This window comes from Salvia hispanica, chromosome 3, assembly GCF_029641045.1.
Source record: "Salvia hispanica isolate PSC_SH4W2 chromosome 3, Shi_PSC_v1, whole genome shotgun sequence".
Classification (NCBI taxonomy): domain Eukaryota; kingdom Viridiplantae; phylum Streptophyta; class Magnoliopsida; order Lamiales; family Lamiaceae; genus Salvia; species Salvia hispanica.
Genome location: NC_142694.1, coordinates 59093881 through 59115044, shown reverse-complemented (window position 1 = coordinate 59115044; position 21164 = coordinate 59093881). Strand labels below are relative to the sequence as shown.

Genomic DNA, 21164 nt, shown 5'->3' with positions numbered 1-21164 from the left:
TCCGCGAATAGTAGTCCCGTTTTTTCATTTTAGTCTGTCCGCGAATAGGAGTCCCGGTTCATTAATACTATAAATGGTAAAGAGACCCCACATTCCACCAACTCATTACACTCACATATAATTTAAATACTAATTTATACAAGTGGGTCCCATATATACCACTAACTTTCTTCCACCCACTTTTCTTAACATTTCTTAGAACTCGTGTCGGAATGAAATGAGACTCCTATTCGCGAACGGAGGGAGTATATTTTAAGGACGTGTTTGGTAAGATAATAATATCAAAATAGAGAATTATTCTTGGATAATTCTAATTGTTTATTATCATATTGAAGATTAACTCAAAGCCTAATATAAGACAATGGCCCGCCTCAATCTTGCCAAAATTATAACTTTAATCATGTTTCTATAACCACCAATTTGTCAAGTTAAACCGTTGTTATCTAATACTACTATATAAATTTAGATAATTTCTTTTCTATTAAGAACAATGAAATTTTTTTATCTCCTCATATCTTGACGTGAAACCCAGATTTTTTTATCTTGTTTTACATATCTTTTAATAACCCATCTACCCAGATTTTTTATCTTGTTTTACATATCTTTTAATATCCCATCTTTCTTATCAAACATGGCTAATAATATTAAATTATATTATTTAATCCAAACTATAATTACGCTTTCCTGGGATTGAGTAATGGAAGCCCAATCATGTCCTTAAAAAAAGTGAATTAAAATCCACAAATTTATTTTACCACTACTCAAACCTCAACCTCAGACCTCTCACTATTCATAGAGAAGGTTCACTCCTTAGATGTCTCCAAATGGACGTTGCTCACCACACCATCGTCGTCGTCATCCGAACACTCGTCTTGAAGAATGACCGCGGACCCCTTAATAATGTCGAGCCATTTCTTGACCTCGAACTTCTTTTGCGAACACGGCTTTCCAGAGCCTACCGTGGTTATCTCGATAGATTCGCAAAACCAACTATCGAAACCATCTAGCACGATAATTATGCTGCAGACGGGGCCACGTAAACACGGGCCTTTGCCGGCGAAGAGGTCCACTTCCCCGTGCCCAAAGTAGTTGTAGGAAGAGCCCATTAAGCCCCAATCTTTAAGATTAACAATGGGGAGTTGGGCCTTTGTGCTGTCGCTTAGGAAGAGGGTTATGTTAGATTTTGTTCCAGCCAATGGGATATTGCCAGTTTCCACATAGATGGTGTAAACACAATCTAATGCATTTCCCTGCTCACACAAATCAACATTTTTCATAATCAATCAAATATGCTACTACTACTATTCTTACATAACACTTTTAGCCTCAAACATTAACTTTATATTTCTTTTATATTAATGATAGATTAATATATTAAGATGACATTTGATTTTCTAAATTAAATAGTATCAAGATATAATTTATGAGTAAATTATGAGATTATTTTAATCGGAGGGGGTTGACTATGACCAATTATCACATGACTATATACACATCTAGGATTGAGTTATGGATTCAATCTCATGAACCAAACACATTACATATTTAATCACGAGATATAATTTTGCAAATCAATCAGTCCCTTAAGTGAGCTAGATACTGGCACACACATGTATTCTCATGATATGAAGTTATACTTAATTTCATCATGTATTTTTATGTTCTATGCGTTGAGAAGGAAAAAAAGGTTAAGGTTTATTTCTGTTCGAAACGAAAATAAGTAGTGGCAGAAGTAGAGTGATACTTACATATGTGTAGGCGATGCAGGAGAAAAAGATAAGGAGTTTGAGGCTAAGTTTGATCTCCATTTTTCTGCGTGAATCTTGTTTCACTAAATTACTGGGAAAAGTATATATAACTTGGTTTGCTCCCTTACCAATAAAAGGTCAAAAATAATCATCTATCGTATATTTGTCTTAAGGACAGAATTAAAATTGGGCAATATACTTGTCACTCTACAGCTTCTATAGAGAGGATAATGATATAGACTTCAGTTAAATTTAGGCCACATATTAAACAAATATATATTATTTCTGCCGACGCCATATTTCAGATCAATGATTGCGTTTCCAAACAATCTAGATACACAAAACATGTGAATGCTCCATTTCTAGAAAATTTTTTGTGTTTTTGCCTTGGTGATTTACATGTAATACAGTTTTGTAATTCGAATTCCTTTCGTTCACAATTTTAGCTCGTTGTCATCGATTTTTTTTTTAATTGACAATTAAGGACTTTTAATGGCTAATTGTGTTTTTGATAATTTAGTGTAATGTGAATATAAATTAGGGAGTATGATGTCCAACATTAAGCATCCAATAATAGAATACTATATGATCTCATATGGAGTATATAGTTTAAGAGATCAAACACACACAATACTTACAAAATTTCCTAAAATTTTGAATTGAATTATAATGAGCATATTGAAATATATTTCAAATAAGGTGTTTTAGTTTTGTTTGTTTCCATTCATTGCATAGTTATCTAATTTTTGTGAATACATATGCGAATAAAAATGTAGAAACTTGATGATATTTATATGAAGTACTAACAATTTATGTGTACAATTTCATGTATTGGCTAGATGGCTCTTTATCCATTATTTTAAGTGGACTATAGGTTCTAGTATTAGAATTTTCTCGAGGTGTGCAGAAAATCTAAATTGAAGAATAATGAAATAATATAAGAACTTGTTAGAAAGAGGGTCACTACAACGTTCACATCAAGGAACAGCAAAATATGGGATATGTGAATTGAAATATGCCACCGCTTTATTGATTGATTGAAAGCCAGAAGACTTTCAATAACTTAGACAAATCAACATTATTTTTTCCATGCATGTTAATCAACACATATAAGGAGAATCACTAAGAAAAACAATATATGTAAACTCCAAAACCCTAAACATTTTTAATTTCCACTCCTCAATCTACTTAAAGGGGCTCCATCATCTTCACTTCACTTACACACTCATCTTGAAGAATGAGGGCTGATCCCCTGTTGACGTCGAGCCATTGTTTCACCGCGAAATGCTTCTGAGAACACGATTTTCCAAGTGCCACAGTTGTTATTTCAATCGAGTCGCAATACCAATTATCGTAACCACTTAGCACGATTATTAGTCTACATACGGGCCCACGTAAACATGGGCCTTTCCCCGCGAAGAGGTCTGTTTCTCCAACCTTAAAGTAGTTGCCGCCAGGGCCCATTAGACCCCAATCTTTGAGGTTGATGATAGGGAGTTCGTCGTTGTAGCTGTCCCCGATGAACACGGTTACATTCGATTTAGTACCGGCCGACGGAATATCGGCGGTTTGCACATAGATTGTGTAAATACAATCTGAGGAATTGGCCTGTATGGAGTCAATTAAAAAAATGTACTAAGAACAAATATTATTATATACATATAAAAATGTGACATGCTCGAACAAAATATTATTGTATACATATAAAAGCACTGATTAAGAGAAGTAGATTGATACTTACATTTGTGTTGATAATGAAGGAGAATATGATAAGGAAACTGAAGATGAGATGTTTGATTTCCATGTTTCTTTGGATATTCTTATTCTGAGACAATTATTGGAGTATATATAATTAGGTTTTCCTTTTATAATTATAATTACCAAAAGTTGAAAAATATTGAAAATGAAAGTGAACCTGTAACGTCGCACTCTATATAGATAATATAGATTTTTGTTAAAAGGTAGTCCACATATTAAACTATAAATGATCCTATTATTATCTTGCAAAACAGTAGTATAACATTTTTTCGTCCTTTCACTAAAAAGTTTTCTTATTGATTTGATTATTTATTTATTGTGTTGAAGAGATTTCTCACGTTTTATTTTGTTGCATAACCGGTCGAGCTGTCATCTGGTTTTTATTTCATAACAATTAACAAGGTCATTTTTAATACTACTAGTAGTATTTTACAAGAATATGAGGAAAATAGATGAATTATGAAAATTTATGTTCCTCTATAGATCGAATAATAAATGTCAGGGCCATAGCTACTTTGGAATATGATTAATTGATAACTATCTTAAATTATTAACTGACAAGTATATCAATAACTTATATTATGAATGACAACACAAAGATATTTGTATGTCAATTAGTTAACATGTACATATCTTCTGTTGACATTTATAAATAATAAATGTCAACTATATCTAGTTGATATACACATGTCTTCGTGTTGGAATCCATAATATAGATTGTTGACATAGTTATCAGTTATAAATTTAAGATAATTGTCAATCTAATAAGATCTTAGGAACATAAACTAAATTATGGCATAAAATTCACAATATTTGTAACACTTCATCGCAGCGGTACACCTAATTATCTCATCATAGATCAACACAAATACATCAATCCATATGGCAAGGAAAATCCAATTGGATTGAAATCCACAACTAAAATCAAAAAAGAATACAAATTCAAATCCTATCTCGTCCCACATTATTTATTTCACTGGACATCTATGCCCTCATAGATTATCTAAATTACAATACTTACAAAAAAAAAACATAATCAATCTCCGCAACTAACATAAGCAATAAAACTAATATACATTCCTCAAACTAATACTTCTTGGGACATTATCAATGTAACACTCATCTTGAATGATCACCGCCGTTCCCGCATTGACATCGAGCCATTTGTTGACCACAAAATGCTTCTGAGAGCACGATTTTCCAAACCCTACGACGGTTATTTCGATACCCTCGCAATACCAACTATCGTAACCATCTAGCACGATTGTTAGGCCGCACACGGGAGCACGTAAACAAGGGCCTTTCATGGAGAAAAGGTCGACTTCCCCCGGCCTAAAGTAGTGGTATTTGGAGTCCATTAAACCCCAATTTCGAAGGTTGACTACGGGGAGTTCGGCCTTCGTTGCATCATTCAAGAAGATGGTTATGTTAGAAGTAGTAGCGGCGTAGGGAATATTTCCGGTTTGCACGTAGATGTTGTAAATGCAATCTGAAGCATTGGCCTGATTTCACAAATCAAGAATTCCAATATATGGTTAACAAATTTGATAAATGTATAATAGAATGAATTATTGATGATATATACTCTACAGATAAAAGAGAAAGAGAGTTGTTTAACTTACATTTGTGTGGACGATGAGGGAGAAAAGGATAAGGAGATTGAAGATGAGGTGTTTGATTTCCATGTTTCTTCGGATTCCTTTTATTTTTTTTGAGTAGTAATGTAGTATCGTATAGTATATATAATTTGGTTTGCCCCATATAAGTACCAAAAGGCAAAAGAGAAAATCAAATTGTTACAATAATTTTGGGTAATATCGAAATTGGGTCTCAAATGTCACAATCATACAGTGTAGATATTTGGCGAAACTTCATGAGGACCATTTTAATCAATATTACTCCTTTAATAAAAAAAAATAGTCCTATTTTGCCTTTTTGAGATATCCACAAAAAGTAATCTCATTTCAAAAATGAAAACTTTCTCTCATATTTTATTTATTTTTCTCCTTTCATATCATTTGTTTTCTCCTACTTTATTTATTTTTTATTTCATATTCTCACTTTTATCAATTTCTCATTAAAAAAGTGAACTACGTAAATGATATCTGGACAGATAAAAAAGTGAGAGTGTAATTATAGGCACATATGCCCTTGAAGCCAAAAAATTGAAAAAGGGTAAAAATGTCTCAAAAATATGCGAAATGACAAAAAATGTGATTACCCGATTACCCCGTTGTTCATGTATAACTGGAGCAAATAAAATTTACCAAGTATTGCAAAAGTGCAAATGCAGTTGTCCAGGTAACATTTATATAGTTTACTCTATAATACCTCCTCGGTCCACCAATAAACGGATATTAGTATGTTTTGACTACACATTTCGAATTCCCTAGTGATTTATCTTCTCATGATATAAAACACCAATTCTTTTTTTTTGTTCGTTGCATTTGGATTCGATTCCAATCTATGTAGCACCTTATACATACACAAAATATGATGGATGCGTTCATGAGTCTAGCATCCACGCGGCATTACCGGATTCGAAAATTGATGTTGGTGTCGTGTCACACTCAAGGCCCCTGCTGCTGCTCATTCAACTTGATAGTTGATACATCTCGTTGTTGTGTATACGTCTCGTTCAAGTTACCTTGTAGTGTCCACAATAGAGAGCCGTGGCTGCGGCTCACTTTAGGGGAGGATGAGGGCGGCAGAGGACGCAGGCGTGCCAGGTGCTCCCTGAGGACGGGGCGCAGGATGGAGGGCCGCGGCGCTGCCCGCGGCGACCTATAGCAGGGCCCGGCGAGCCGCCGCGGCACCGGCCACTTCTTTTTTTTTTTCTTTTAAATTTCCAGTAGTTTTGGATAAAATAATGTGATTTGTGATAAAATAATGTGATTTGTGGCTGTGACAAATCTACTACTCCCTACGTCCCACAAAAGATGTCACACTTGTGGGACGGCACGTGATTTTACGAGGTTTTGTTTTGTGTGTTAAATTGAGAGAGAAAATGTTAAACTAAGGTGTCGTCGTACCTTATTGATTAAATATTAGACACTATCAAATATTGATTAAATTTATTAATTTATTATTTAATAGTAATTTGAATAATAAAAAAAATTATTGATATTTAAAATTTGAAATTTAAAATTTAATTTTAAAAATTAAATCTGATATAGAAATAAAGAAACAAAGTGAAGGATGACAAAAAGGAAGAAAAATGATAGTTTTGAAATAATATCATATTTAGTAAATCACTGAAATAATATCAGATTTAAAATGTAAAAAGACCAAATTGCCCAAACCTCCCAAAACCTCCCAAAAGGGTATTTTCGTCACGAAACAGTGAAAAATGACCATTTTCGAGATAAACGCTTAGTCCAGGGTTGTCTGGGGATATTTTTAAAGTCCAGGGTTCATTGACGAGATAAACGCATAGTCCAGGGACTATTTTTGTAGTTCACTCTAAAAAAAAATAGTGTACGTACTTAAGTGATAAGTAGAATAAAAACCACCGATCTTTTATTACTGCTCCTTCTGTCCAAAAAAAATAATTACTCCACATCCGTAAACAATATAAATTTTTATGAGAAATTGTTAATAAATACTCCCTCCGTCCCACTTAAAATGCAACATTTGGGAATCGGCACGGGATTTTATGTAGTGTTGTTTTGTGAGTGAAAGAAGAGAGAGTAAAGTAAGAGAGATGAAAAAGTAGAGTTAGAGTTGTTTCCATTTTAAGAAACGTTTCATTTTTAATGGGACAGCCAAAAAAGGAAAACGTTTCATTTTTAATGGGATAGAGGGAATATTAAGAAAAAAAATTTCATTTAAATAAGATCATTTTTGTATGATGCATGAGCATCAAGAAATGATAAAATGAGACTTTTTATGGACGGAAGAGCATAATACTTGTACTCCATAATATAGAAATGCAACGCATCTTAATAAATCTACCGACACTATCAGGCTTGAAATCAATCATCAATGGTGCTCAAACAAAAATCATTGTAAAAACTTTGATGAACGGACCACTTTACCCCTCGCCAAATCACGTCACTCAAACAACAAATTAATCCCTTTCCACACAAGAAGGTCATTCCTGTCCTTCGCCGCATTTATTTATTCCCTCCAACAAAAATTAAAATCCACACACAAATTCGGATGCAATCCATTTTTTAAAAAAACCCGCAAATCCCGGGCCGAGAAATCCGACCCGAACATGAACCCCCGCATCTCTCAAATTACATCACATCACATCACCGCCACAAGCCTCAAATCGCGGCCGCCGCCGATCGCGCGCCTCTTCCCATAGGACTCGGAGCAGTAATTCCTAATCGCAGAGAGCTGATACGGCGACGTATCGGTGGCAAGCCACTGCTCCACAGTGAACTTCTCCTGCGCGCAGGCTTGGTGGACTCCGGTGGTGCTGACCTCGACGTAGTTGACGTACCACCCGTGACCCGACCCGGACCCGTCGGAGGTGAGGTTCATGGCGCAGACCGGCCCGGTCAGGCACGGGCCCCTGCCGCTGAAGATGTCGAGGTTTCCTCTCTCGAAGTAGTTGTATCCGGCGCCCATGAGCCCGCCCCACGCCTCCAGATCGCGGATCCGGATCCCGAACCCGTCCGCGTCGTACAGAGTTAAGGCGATGACCGAATCGGTGCCGCCTTTGATGATCGATCCGGTTCTGACGTACACCGAGTACACGCAATCTGGTTCATCCTGCGTATTTTTGATTCAATTGTGGATTGCATTGTTTCTAATGAGATCGATCGATTCACCGGAAATTGATACAATTGGCGATAGATCTGATCTGGAATGGTGAACATTGTTTCAGTAGAGAGAGACAGAGACTTACTGATTTGCATATGGTGAAGATGGAGAGGAAGACGAGGAGATTGATGCTGCGCGCCATTGATGCTTGCTGTGGAAGCTTCTAGTGTTTTTTTTTTTGGTGTGGGGTGAAATGAGAGTGTGTTTATAATTGATTGGGAAAAATATAGAAAAGGTAAGAATATTAGGCGATGCTGATTCATTGTTTTGAGGCAGATTTTTATTTTTAATTTAATATTTGTATAATGCTGTTTCAATTGATCGTGTGATTGGATCTGATAATTTTGTCTCCAAATTCTCGAGCTACTTTTTAAATTGCATGTGGGATGTAGTACATATTATTATTAGATGAATCTGCAATTGGATGACCTCATATTTTGATATTTCAGAAATTAAAAAATAAATGGAGGTAATAGTATAAAATAAAATAAAATTGAAGAGAATAAAATTTTAAAAAAAAATGTGTGAAATGAAGCAAATAAGCCTTTTTACTCATTTTAGAAAAAATAAGGGCTTGATGAGCTTAACACCTGGTGCTGCATTGCTGCTTAAATGTTGTTTTCACAGCATCCTTTATTTAAACAATAGTTCCATCATTTTGTTTAATAGAGCTATAGTTGCATTTTGTATTTGAACATTTCAATATGTAATCTAAGAAATCTTCCAATATTGAAACGGCGACTTATAGAGATATTGATAACTGTAGATATAGATAATCACTAAAAAAAATTGACTAAGCCTACAAATTAAGTACTCTAAGTATTTTCTTAGTCCTTTAATAAATGTCATATTTGAATAACGACACAGATTTTAGAAGTTGTTAATTGTTATGTTAAATGTACAGAGAAAAAATAATATATTTATATTAATTTAAAAAAGAATTTTTTTCTTAAAAATAAATATAGTAATATATTTTATGAGACAAACTACAAAAAGGAAGTATGACATCTACTATGAGGTCGATAGAATAATATTTAAGGGGGTGTTCGGTTTGTAAGATTGTATACGAGATTAAATTTGTAGTATGTTTGGTTCATGAGATTTAACCCCACAACTCAATCCTAGATAGATTATTATGAAATAATTAGTCATAGCTAACTTCCTATGACTAAAATAATCTCTCAGCTCAATTCTAAATTATATTTTGGTATTATTTTATCTTGAAAACCAAACACCATCTAAATGAATAGTTTTAATCTGAATACTTCAGTTCGATAGTCTCTTGACTTTGACATAGAATATTGATACATCTTTGTACTATTTGATAATAAGAATTAGAGCAAGATATATCACCACTCAACTCTAGACGTGCGTGCCGTTTAAGGGGCACAACTACTAGTTTTCAATAAATTAATTTCGATGCATTTCTTATTAATTTGTCAACAATGCGTCTAGCTCGTCTGATCATGGTATTATAATTTGTTTTCCCTTGTCAATTACTTATTGAATACTCTGTCGTTTCCAAAAGAATACACCCAATTTTCTTTTTAGTCCATATTAAACTTTTTGTTATTTTATTTTATTATTCAACGGTTTTATTATCCATTACATTATTTCAGTTATTTTATAGTATTCTTTTCATTTTTATATACCGTATTAAAAATATATGTCAATTGTCATCCCAAGATAATCTATTTCTACGAGTATTAATTAAGAAAAGGATACATACTAAATAGGAGTAATTGTTGGTTCGCTGACATTGAATTCAGACCATTCCACCTCAAACTTTTGAATAATTGGAACATGCTTATTAGTTACTTATACTACTCCAGTTATTAACATAATCAAAATTTAATAAACTAGTAGTAATAGATTTTCGGAAAAATTTGTCCTAGAACTTTCAACGTTTAAATAAATCCAAAAAACTTTCGCATCATATTATAAAGTCTAAGCTGCATATTTTCTGTATCTATCTTTCTCTACTCCACATTCTCACTTTCTAGTTTCTACACATGCGCCGGTGCCCATTGGTAGAAGCAGCAACGGACGCAGGATTTTAATATTGAGGATCCCAACTATTGTTAGTAATTACTTATTGCACATTTTTAGTGTCAACAACACCCTAAACAACCCTGACATGAATAATACGTAGACAACGAGATATCGTATATAATTTGAGAATGAACAATATAAATTAAAGATACATACGATGACCATATAATCGCACAAATGAATTAATGTGAAAGATTATATTTATGGAGCATAATTTATGATCTTAAAATAACAAGATTTACACTAATGTGAAATAAAATAAAATTTACTCAAATTACTAGGGTAAAAAACCAAGAAAATATATATAAATGAATTAACTATGAGCATTGGATAAATAAATTAATTTATCTATAATAAAATCTATTATCATGACTGAGAAATAAAAAATGTATACATAAATAAATAAATTGCAATAACTGTGTGAAAAATTTATAGCCTTAACAACTAGGCAATTGATTCCACTCATGTGAGAAATTATTAATTACCAAACAAAAGTAGTTATCCTAGCCTTAATAAAAAATACATATGATTAGTGTGAGAAATTAAATATATTAATTAATCACCAAAAAATACACAATATACGGAAAAAAAGAAACTGAAACGCTGCCACACGGAATCGACTGCCGACTTCTAGGCTATTAGCCGCATATGCAAACCAGCTCCATTGCAGGTAACTTTTTTAAACTCCATATGAATATAATATACATAGGTATATTTCAAATGGCTGGGGTTCCATATAGCCCTATGCCCCAACATGGATCCGCCCCTGGACAGAAGGGTATCGAGAATCCAATATTAAAAAATAAATACAGATAATCATAAATGAAGTATATAAAATAGATGAGTTTAAAAATTGTTTATCCAAATTGATACGATATATATTTATATCTGTGTCAAATTACGGATTTCATTATATTATTCTTGGATTAAATTTACAATAGGAAAGCAACTCTATATATAAGAAAATGGAGAACTTTAATTTTTAGCTATACTAGACAACATATTTCCAATAAAATGTACTACCTAAACAAACAAATCATATATACTGTAGAAAATATATTAGTCTTGTTTATTTTGTTTCAAGGTCTAAATTTTAACAATCTCCCTAGTATTGGAAATAGGAAACTGTTAGATTATAGAAGTAAATGTTTTATTCCAAGGAGTATAACATTTATAATGCTATAAGTCCCAAGTATGTATAGTTCATATGCTCATTTATTGTGTAAGATGGAGAGTCTCCAACACCCCTCTAAATACATGGGTGTTGGACATTCACAAGATATACAATTATGTCTTCTATCATCTCTTCCCTCTCTCGGGCTGTCACCAAACTAACATGGCACCAGAGCAGGTTCAGGACTCAGAATTTCATATCATCACTGTCCAAATATACCAAATCTCAAATCTTTCTACCAAGAGGCAGAAAACCTGCATCAAAACCTGCACAAATACAACAATGTCAGATTCAGAAGATTTTAAGGAGAACTCGAGTTCAATCATGAACTTCCCCGACAATTTTGCAGCAAAGTTTGCCGAATTTATCCGGCAAAGCACACAGAGCACCCCAACTCCGCGGCCACCACCTCCAAAACCGACAACCATCCCGGACAACCTAGGGGAGATTGTTGTCTCAACCAAACTATCGGGAGACAATTATCCCCTCTGGGAAAACCCTCATCAGACGAGCAATTGGTGGAAGGCGACTATCCTCCCACATCTCGCGAGATTCAGAACCACCACCGATCACTGATCCAGGCCATGAAACATGGCAGAAATTGAACCGCTGCGTGTTTCGTTGGATTATCAACAAAATGGAACCCAAACTCGTAAACGAGGTCTCACAATATCTGATTGGTTGTGAAATGTGGCAGCGCAGGGGATTCATTGTAGGTTTATTATCTACACCGGAAGGCAAACAATATGAAACAGGGGGAGATGACACTCGAACAACTATGGAACAGACTCCAGTGCATCTGGATGTCAATCGATCGAAAGAAACCCAATCCAATGAAGTATGCGGAGGACATTGCAATCCATAACAAGAAGACTCAAGAAACCTGACTCTTCCAATTTCTGATGACGCTCAACGATAGCCACGAAGCCACCAGAAGGGTAATCCTCAAACGGGATCTTATACCATTGGTGAGGGACGCCTGCGCCACCGTCCGCCGTGAAGCCACCAACGATGGAGTACTCAAACCAGCAGCATCAGATGCTCAAGAAACCCAAGTAACTGGGGGCATTGGAGTGGGACTGCAGCACGTGGAAGCGGACGGCATGATCAGAGCCCAAACCGATGGGAGGATCGCCAAATCGGTGATGACCGGAATAAATTGGTATGCAGTCACTGTGGAGGGAGAGAGCACACCCGAGAAGGTTGCTTCTTACCTGGTCGGATATCCCGACTGGTGGGACGAAATGAATAAGAAGAGGGCGGCTCGCAATTGGCAAAACAAAGGGAACCGATGGACATAGTGGGCAGCTCCGGTGCATCGACGACGGGAAGAAATGAGGGAGAATAAAATGGGGCAGCGGCGGAGCATGAATTCGCCACAGCTAGCGTTGCGAAAGGTATTGAGGGGTTTAATTCAAGATTAAACCCCTCAGCTTCTATACCCTCTCACTTTTTACCCCAAAAATTGATTAATTACTCTATGAACCCCATTGTTTGCAAGATCAGTATCCGGAATATCCCAATTATGAAAATGCCCCCCGGTATTCACATATTATTGGAAAAAGGCCCACTGAAAACCCAAAATCTGAAGTACACTCTCAAATAAATTGCACTAATCGTTTCTAGGTCCTCGAAACATTATCCACTGCCTGTATAGCCTCTGAAAAATAGTTTAGGGACAAACACTATGTCGTTTGATATTTCTAATTTTATTGGTGTTATTGATTCTAAAAAGAAATATGTCTAGACTGCCAATGGGGAGTTACTCTCAGTCCAAGGAGCAGGCACAATTGAAATATCGCCTACCTTGAAAGTTACGAATTGCCTATATGTCCCAACATTATCTAACAAGCTACTGTCGATCAGTCATATCACAAAAGAATTGAATTTGACCTTACTAATGCAACAATCTTTTTGCATGCTTCAGGATATCGGGACGGGGATGATTGTTGGGCATGGCACTAAGCGAGATGGACTCTATTACTTGGCTATGGCATCGCCGTTTATGGCCTCCATCGTTACGGTACCTTAAAACTTTATTTCCTAATTTTGGTAACATTGGTCGTTTGGATTGTGATACTTGTTTTTTGGCTAAGAAGCCACAAACATTCCTCTAAGATTAACAACACCCGAATGGATCATGTTTTTTCTCTTATTCACTCTGATGTTTGGGGACCCGCACCAGTCACTGGAAATAAAGGTTTTAAGTATCTTGTGCTTTTTTATTGATGATTGTTCTCGTATGACATGGGTTTATTTCTTGAATTCTAAATCTGAAGTCTTTGAGAAATTTGAAATGTTTTATACTTATGTTCAAACCCAGTATAAGAAGAACATCCATGTCTTTAGATCCGATAATGGGGGGGAGGGGGGTAATATGTCAATAGCTGAATGCAATAGTTGTTTTCCAAATATGGCCTTGTCCACCAAACCACCTGTCCTCACACTCCTGAATAAAATGGGGTAGCAAAAAGGAAAAATAGGAAATTCCTTGAAATGACACGAGCCCTCCTTATCGATTTGAAAATCCCAAAATCTTTTTGGCCTGAAGCCCTAGCAACATCTATCTATATACTTAACCGTCTCCCTACAAAAGGCCTTGACTATCAGTCATGTTGGGGTTTGGTGCCCCTTGCACAGTGAAAGACTTGTATAAAACAAACAAATCAGACACGAATCTATTTGACTGATTATGCGATTAATCAATTCACATGTTAAACAAATAATTGCATGCTAGAACGCAAATAATTCATGCTCAAAGAAAGTAAATCCTAAAACATGAATTCTACGGTTTAGAGTTACCGATTTGATTCTCCAATGAATCAACGATTGCTTGCTCCTTCTCCACGATGATCTTCAATACTGGACCAAGGATCTTCTGACTGGTTCCCAAACTGTATCTCGATATCAGGGTGAGCTGATCTTATCAAAATACTATGACTCGAATAAGGAAGACAGAACCTTTTCACTGAGGAGAGCTGAAAATCTCACGGAGGAGAAATATATAAAAAAATCATTCCCTACTAAAAGGAGGAGAGGGAACGCTATTTTTCTCTCTTGGAAAAGTGATTTCTGTCTTATTTATTCTCCTATTTATATTAAGTTCATATTGGGCCCAGTCAGGGATCTATGGAAGGTTTTGGATATTGGCTCATCCAATTAGCTTTTTTCTAATTAAATTGAACCCGAATTTAATATAAGCTTTAAATTGGAATATTACGAGCAGCCACTACAGAAGTAATATTGCACTCCCCATCCAAATCCGAAATTACAAGTGATCCGGGTTTCCGTTATTTATATTATTTATTTTCCGCGCTTAAGATATAAATGTCCATTAATTAATTAATGTCTGCTATGGACTTAATTAATTAACATCTTATTAATTCCAAGAGTGGACTTAACAAGAAACACTTATTTATTATTCATAGAGTGATAAAACTCCAACTGGCCATTTTTCTGAATAATAAAACCTTGTTCGAGCTCCTCTTGAGGACATTATCAAACGAGACTCACTTCGCGCACGATTCAACACAATAGCAATCCTAGCACCGCTAGATATCAATCACCACTGCCCAATAAATCAGGATTATAGGGTTGCGAAAAACCCGCACCATTTGATAAGTCAAAGTAGCGCATAATCAATACCGTATGCTCAATGCTAAAGTATGTAGATTAAGAAATAGTATTTTATCAAGACCTAGTCTTTCAGTAGATAGCATAAAGACAAGTCTTGCTGTTAGATCCATTCAGTGCTATACCACACCAACGTCATCTTATTTCAGAAAGGCTTAGAAATAATCGGACTGACATTGCAACCTTTCACGATAGGTAGTCTAAGCCTATCTGGGTTGTGAAATTCTTCTTTTTCTTTTGCAAAGCATTGCATAGAACTGACCGTGTTACCTTAAAGTGGACGTCACCCACAATCGGTCTACTAAGCAAAAGACTTAGACTTTGTTTGCTTCTTATACATTTAAATGTTTATAAAACATCTTATAAATGCACAAGCAAACACAATGTAATAATATATTGATCCTTATTCGTGCGAAACTGCTCGAATAATACTGAATCGGGTTAAAAGTGGATTGTAGAGTTTTTCGTATACAAGCAAGATTCAATTCGCGCGAAACTTGCTCGAAACATGCTTTACAGTATACTAAACCTAACAAGTCACCCATTCAAGTCTTGTCTTCTCACACAAAACTACCCTTACCCTTAACCCCTGACCATAGAATTTTTGGGTGTTCCGTCTTCATTCATATACCCAAGTATGAAAAAACCAAGTTTTCTCTGTGTGCTATAAAGGGAGTTTTTGTGGGTTGTGGTAAAAATTAGAAAGTGTACCGCTGCTATGACCCAAAATCAAACGCCTATTTATCACAATAAATTATGATTTTGTTGAAAACGAATACTTTTACAACCAAATTAGCAATCAGGGGGAGAAAGATCAGACAGAAACTTTGAGTGACACGCTCAATTTGTTGCTTAACCCCATTCCTACTCCTACGCCAAGCCTTGTCCGTGAAGATAGCCCAACGAAAGAAGTCCACTCTATCACCGGACATGTCCCAGAAACACCAGTTGAGTCTATCTCGCCCAATGTCGATGCTCCAATCACTCCACCTGAGAGTCCCGAGATAAGGAAATCTTCTATTCCTAGTGAAATACTATTGACTGAAGCTAATCTAGATAATAGGGAAGGCTCTAGTGGCGAAGAAGCTGGAGAAACTGAATCTGGGCAACCTAAACTGCCTCCAAGGACAAACAGAGGGGTACCACTAAAAAGGTACTCCCCGGGGCAAGTGTGCCGCCTCAAGAAGACATTGTATGGACTGATTCAGCCAAGTCACGCAGAAGTATGGATACAAACTGAGCAATGCTGACCATATACTTTGTTCCTAAAACAGTCCGATGGAAAAGTGACTTGCATACTGATTTATGTAGATGACATGATTATCACATGCAAAGACACTGCAGAGATCGAAAAACTAAGGAGCCAGCTATTCCAAGAATTTCAGATGAAAGATCTAGGAGCACTAAAATATTTCCTCGGGATTGAAGTCCAAAGATCGAAAAAGGATATTTTTTGCGGCGAAAAAAAGTATGTTCTCGAGTTGTTAACTAAAACTGGTCTACTAGATTGCAAGCCAGCTGAGACGCAAATGGTGCAAAATCATGGCTTGAAGATAGAAGAAGGAGAGCAGACCACAGACAGGGAACACTATCAACGCTTAGTGGGGAAATTAATTAACTTAGCTCATACTCGGTCAAATATAGCATATGGAGTGGGAATCATATGCCAATTCATGCACAAGCCACAAGAAGAGCACATAAATGCCGCAATGAGAATAGTCAGATATTTGAAAGGTACTATTGATTATGGAATCTTACTGAGAAATGAAGGGCATCTGGAAGTCTCAGGATATACCGATGCAGGATACTTCCCCTTTATAGGAGAAAGTCTTGTCACATGGAAGAGTAAGAAACATAAGGTAGTAGTACTATCAAGTGCAAAGGCTAAATTCCGAGGGATGAAAAGTGGAATTAAAAAAATTCTGTGGATACGAAGGCTACTAACAGAGATTGGGTTTCCTCCCAAACAGACAAGCAAATTATTCTTCGACAACAATGCTGCAATCAGTATTGCCGAAAATCCAGTCCAACATGACATGACGAAGCATGTAGAAATTGATCGACATTTCATCAAGGAGAAGTTAGAGAAATGAATCATTGGGCTGCCATTCGTTCGTTTAGAAGACCAATTTGCGGATATCTTAACCAAGGCTGTCAACCCAAAGATATTTGAAGAAGTTCTTGGCAAGTTAAGTATCGGAGATGCCGTTACTTGACTTGAGGGGGAGTATTGAAAATATGAAATTGTTAGATTATAGAGGAAAATGTTTTGTTCCAAGGAGTATAACATTTATAATGTTATAAGATGGAGAGCCTCCAACACCCCCTATAAATACATGGGTGTTGGATATTCACAAGATATACGAGAAATCCCCAATTATCCAATTATGTCTTCTATCATCTCTTCCCTCTCTCGGCTGTCACCAACCTAACACCTAGGAGACTAACAACTCGGGCAGTTGACTAGTTGCGAATAACTTCTATTTCTCCAAGGTCACCACTTTAGTAACCACACCAACGCCTTACTTTTCTTAGTCATTGCTACATATTGAGCCTTTATAGTAGCCAAAGCGACGGTCTTTTGCAACTTACAAGTTTATGAAATAGAAGTACTACTATAAGTAAATTTAATATATATCCAGTTGTGCATTTTCTCCAATTAAGATCTTTAGAGCATCCTCAAGTGCATTCCTTAACTATGGAATGTCATATTCATATACTCTTTGTCCCAAGAAAGTTGAGTTATTTCTTTTTTGAACTCATTTTGAAAAAATCGTAACAAATAATTAGAGTGGGTTAATAGTAAAGTAAAAGTGAAAAGAATGTAATTATGTAGATAAGAGTTTTCTCTACATTATTCTCTCTTTTACCTTACTATTTATCTACTTTAATTATTTATTATGATTTTTTCAAAACGAGTGCAGAAAAGAAGTGACTCAACTTTCTTGAGACAGAGGGATAACTATTCACGCCACTTTTATCCATTTTTAATTTCATTCCTTAACTAAGGAACAACTACTCCATCGATCCATTTCATTCCTTTACTATTCATGGATCTCACGCTTGGTTCTGTTCCAGCAAGCGGAGCGCGCTCAGACAGATGCTCCCAGAGAGGTGCCTTCAATATCGTTCCGATGCCATTTCGTCCCAATGGGACGATACCGCTCGATGCATTGAGCGGCATTGAGGGTGCTCTTTGATGTTAAGTTTGAATCAACATAGTCTGCCATATCAATATTTTTGTCATTGAAACATAAGATCTTCTTGATGGTACCTCTTAAATATAAAAGGATCATTTATCTATTTCATAATGTTATTTGCTTATTTCATTACTTCCACTTTTAGTGCAATATCAACCTCCGTACCTATTAGGTGCACGCCTTTCTTTAGTCGGTCTACGAAGCGGAATATTAAGTAGTGGAGTGCTTAGTTCTTCTTCAAGCACCTCTTTAATATTACAACTCTTCCTGTTCCCGCTCCAATTTGATGTCTAGCTCGACCACTTGGTCATCCGAACTGCTAGAGTTGATGCTTTCAATCTGTCTTTATACAACATCTATTCATTGAAAGCCATATCTCTACTTTGAATAACCTTTTGATTATGCTCCGAAAGCCTATAAACGAGTATATCGTCTTACAATCAATAAATTTACACTTAACAAATTTAAAATTAAACTTACTTCACTCAACAAAATTATTATAAATATAAGCAGCACACCTTAAAAATCAAACAAAAAAATAAATTTACCTCATATAAATATAATACTACCTCCATAAAAAAATAGACTAATTTTTATCATTTTGGGACGTCTACCAAAATTAGATAAACTACAAATATGAGAAGTTCTAAACAAATGCTAAACCCTACACATCAGTCTAAATATGGACTCCACAATCCACTAACACTACTTGCACCACTTTTTCCCTCATTCTCTCCTAGTTTTCAATTTGTGCATTAAAATTTGTGTCATTTATAACTTTGCCTATTTTTTGTGGAGTGAAGTAAGTTTGAATCCTTAACCGATTCAAGCCTCTAAATCCTTCTAAATGTGGACTCCACAATCATTCTAAATGTATACTCCACAATCCACTAATACAATTGTGCATTGTCAATCTCTCAAGCTAACACACTGAGAACACAATCCACAATGAATACAAATGCAAGATACAACAAAGAACTCTAAAACATGTCCGAATCCTTAACCGATTCAGGCTCCACAATAATTACATCTTGTATCACCTGCACAACTTAAATAGAAAGGTTAATAATAGTACAAAACAACAAAACAAGATCCGGAATGATTGCACGGTTTTAAGGCCATTATTTGGTCCGTTTTTTATGTCAAAGTCACTCTACATGTCTATTATTTTCATATTTCATCTATTTTGGTATTTTGACGTGTTTTGTGAGAAATGTTTATATATGAGCCGAAAAAGGGAGTCAAAACGCAAAGTCTGGAATTCTGGAGTTAAGACGGCGACCGGCGAATGCCGCAAGTTGTAGGCGACCGTCGGCGCCCGGCGATCAGAGCTATGTAGCGGCCCGCCTCGGAAATTCACGCTTGGAAATGAGTCTCGCCCGGCGACCGCCGGAAGTCATGCGGCGGTCCGCTGCCGAAGGAAGAGAGACTCTGGACCGCAACGCGACGACCGCCGACCAAGGTACGGCGGCCCGTCGGAGAAAGACGGAGAATCCGATTAGACCTAGATCTGCTCCAAGATTTACCATATTTTGAAGATCTTTTCCTTTTTGATGCAATATTTTTTAGCTCTAAATAAACCTACAAGTATACAGAGTATATATAGTATAGCTAAAGGCCAGTATCGGATATCGAACACGGGGAAGGCAAACACAAAGTGTCTATCCTCTACTAAAACTTAATTACTATTTAGAAAATCGAAAGTTTTGGGAAATTTTTAAAATAGAAAACAATTATGGAGATAACTACTGATTGCAAATAAAACACGGATATAAAATATAGAGGTAAGAAAATTCCAGGGATGTGCGTTCACGGTTATGGTTCTACAAATTCCAATTACAATACCCTAGCACAGTTATTACTTTGATAGAACGATTCACCTAGCTTATGCTCATGTGATGCAAACATTGATTACAAGATTAGGGTTGTCAATCCTAACACGTAACTCCAAAAAGCTCCTAAGACCCTTGATAATTCCTCACTCTCAATTAACAATGCCGTTTTAAGGGAAGCTAACTCTAGCGTCTACTAAGTGAACCTAACTCACTAGAATTCTCTCACAGTTATGAAGCAAGTTGTATTAAATCCTACAAGATTGTGTCACTCAATCATGCAGCATCAGAATTACTTAGGGAAGAAACAAAGTAAAAATAAAACGGATATTAAATAGAAAATTGGAATTGTATAACCAAAGTCACACATACCTAAAATCCTATGGGTTTAGTTACACATAATGAAATATGATAAACACCTAGATTGGAGGGAAGACAATTTGAACATAAAACTAAAGCAAATAAAACCCGTAGGATGAATCCTTGTCATTCTTGATGTTTTTGAAATCCTTCTTCAACTCCTTGCACAATTGAAGTACTCTAGCTTTTGATCTCTATGAATTATTTTGCAAAAAGAAACTCTAATTTGATGAAGCTTGAGGTCTTATTTATAGGGAAGAGCCAATCCTCATTGTAGAAGGAAAAGATCTTCAAAATATGGTAAATCTATGAGCAGATCTAAGGCATTTCGGATTCGGCGCCTTTCTCCGGCGGGCCGCCGCACCTTGGCCGGCGATCGCCACGTTGTAGTCCAGAGTCTCTGTTACTTCGGCGGCGGACCGCCGCATGACCTCCGACGGTCGCCGGGCGAGACCCTCTTCCAAGCTTAAATTTTCGAGGCAGGCCGTTGCATTGCTCTAGCTGCCAAGCGCCGAAGGTCGCCGTACAACTCCGCGGCGGTCGCGGTCTGACTCCAGATTTCTAGACTTTGCGTTTTGACTCCCTTTTTCAGCTCAATTATGCGCATTTCTCACAAAACACGTCAAAATACCAA

At 36.2% G+C, this 21164-nt stretch overlaps 4 protein-coding genes and 1 long non-coding RNA gene across 5 annotated transcripts; all 5 read right to left on the bottom strand.

The window, feature by feature from the left end:
- Window positions 1-690: 690 nt before the first annotated feature.
- On the bottom strand, window positions 691-1923 carry LOC125215981 (PLAT domain-containing protein 3-like). The gene is made up of 2 exons (XM_048117574.2): window positions 1749-1923; window positions 691-1250 (listed from the first exon to the last, which is right to left on the bottom strand). Exons 1-2 carry the CDS (start codon window positions 1806-1808, stop codon window positions 804-806), a joined length of 507 nt encoding a protein of 168 aa, XP_047973531.2. The 5' UTR covers window positions 1809-1923; the 3' UTR covers window positions 691-803.
- Window positions 1924-2752: 829 nt separating this feature from the next.
- On the bottom strand, window positions 2753-3627 carry LOC125212913 (PLAT domain-containing protein 3-like). The gene is made up of 2 exons (XM_048113208.2): window positions 3490-3627; window positions 2753-3356 (listed from the first exon to the last, which is right to left on the bottom strand). The coding sequence occupies exons 1-2, from the start codon at window positions 3550-3552 to the stop codon at window positions 2937-2939; spliced, it is 483 nt and encodes a 160-aa protein (XP_047969165.1). The 5' UTR covers window positions 3553-3627; the 3' UTR covers window positions 2753-2936.
- A 707-nt stretch (window positions 3628-4334) lies between these two features.
- On the bottom strand, window positions 4335-5282 carry LOC125213006 (PLAT domain-containing protein 3-like). Its single transcript, XM_048113340.2, has 2 exons — window positions 5129-5282; window positions 4335-5008 (listed from the first exon to the last, which is right to left on the bottom strand). Exons 1-2 carry the CDS (start codon window positions 5189-5191, stop codon window positions 4574-4576), a joined length of 498 nt encoding a protein of 165 aa, XP_047969297.1. The 5' UTR covers window positions 5192-5282; the 3' UTR covers window positions 4335-4573.
- Window positions 5283-7491: 2209 nt separating this feature from the next.
- LOC125211582 (PLAT domain-containing protein 3-like) lies at window positions 7492-8577 on the bottom strand. The gene is made up of 2 exons (XM_048111446.2): window positions 8365-8577; window positions 7492-8228 (listed from the first exon to the last, which is right to left on the bottom strand). Exons 1-2 carry the CDS (start codon window positions 8419-8421, stop codon window positions 7758-7760), a joined length of 528 nt encoding a protein of 175 aa, XP_047967403.1. The 5' UTR covers window positions 8422-8577; the 3' UTR covers window positions 7492-7757.
- Window positions 8578-11464: 2887 nt separating this feature from the next.
- LOC148931171 (uncharacterized) lies at window positions 11465-12937 on the bottom strand. Its single transcript, XR_016136875.1, has 2 exons — window positions 12720-12937; window positions 11465-12584 (listed from the first exon to the last, which is right to left on the bottom strand). It is a non-coding gene; the product is annotated as an uncharacterized LOC148931171 (long non-coding RNA).
- Window positions 12938-21164: the final 8227 nt, after the last annotated feature.

Coding starts and splice junctions, on each gene's coding strand:
- LOC125215981 (XM_048117574.2), bottom strand. CDS start 1,808: ATGGAGATCAAACTTAGCCTCAAACTCCTTATCTTTTTCTCCTGCATC. Junction 1,251..1,748: donor CCTGCATCGCCTACACATAT/GTAAGTATCACT, acceptor TTGTGTGAGCAG/GGAAATGCATTAGATTGTGT.
- LOC125212913 (XM_048113208.2), bottom strand. CDS start 3,552: ATGGAAATCAAACATCTCATCTTCAGTTTCCTTATCATATTCTCCTTC. Junction 3,357..3,489: donor CCTTCATTATCAACACAAAT/GTAAGTATCAAT, acceptor GACTCCATACAG/GCCAATTCCTCAGATTGTAT.
- LOC125213006 (XM_048113340.2), bottom strand. CDS start 5,191: ATGGAAATCAAACACCTCATCTTCAATCTCCTTATCCTTTTCTCCCTC. Junction 5,009..5,128: donor CCCTCATCGTCCACACAAAT/GTAAGTTAAACA, acceptor TTGTGAAATCAG/GCCAATGCTTCAGATTGCAT.
- LOC125211582 (XM_048111446.2), bottom strand. CDS start 8,421: ATGGCGCGCAGCATCAATCTCCTCGTCTTCCTCTCCATCTTCACCATA. Junction 8,229..8,364: donor TCTTCACCATATGCAAATCA/GTAAGTCTCTGT, acceptor AAAAATACGCAG/GATGAACCAGATTGCGTGTA.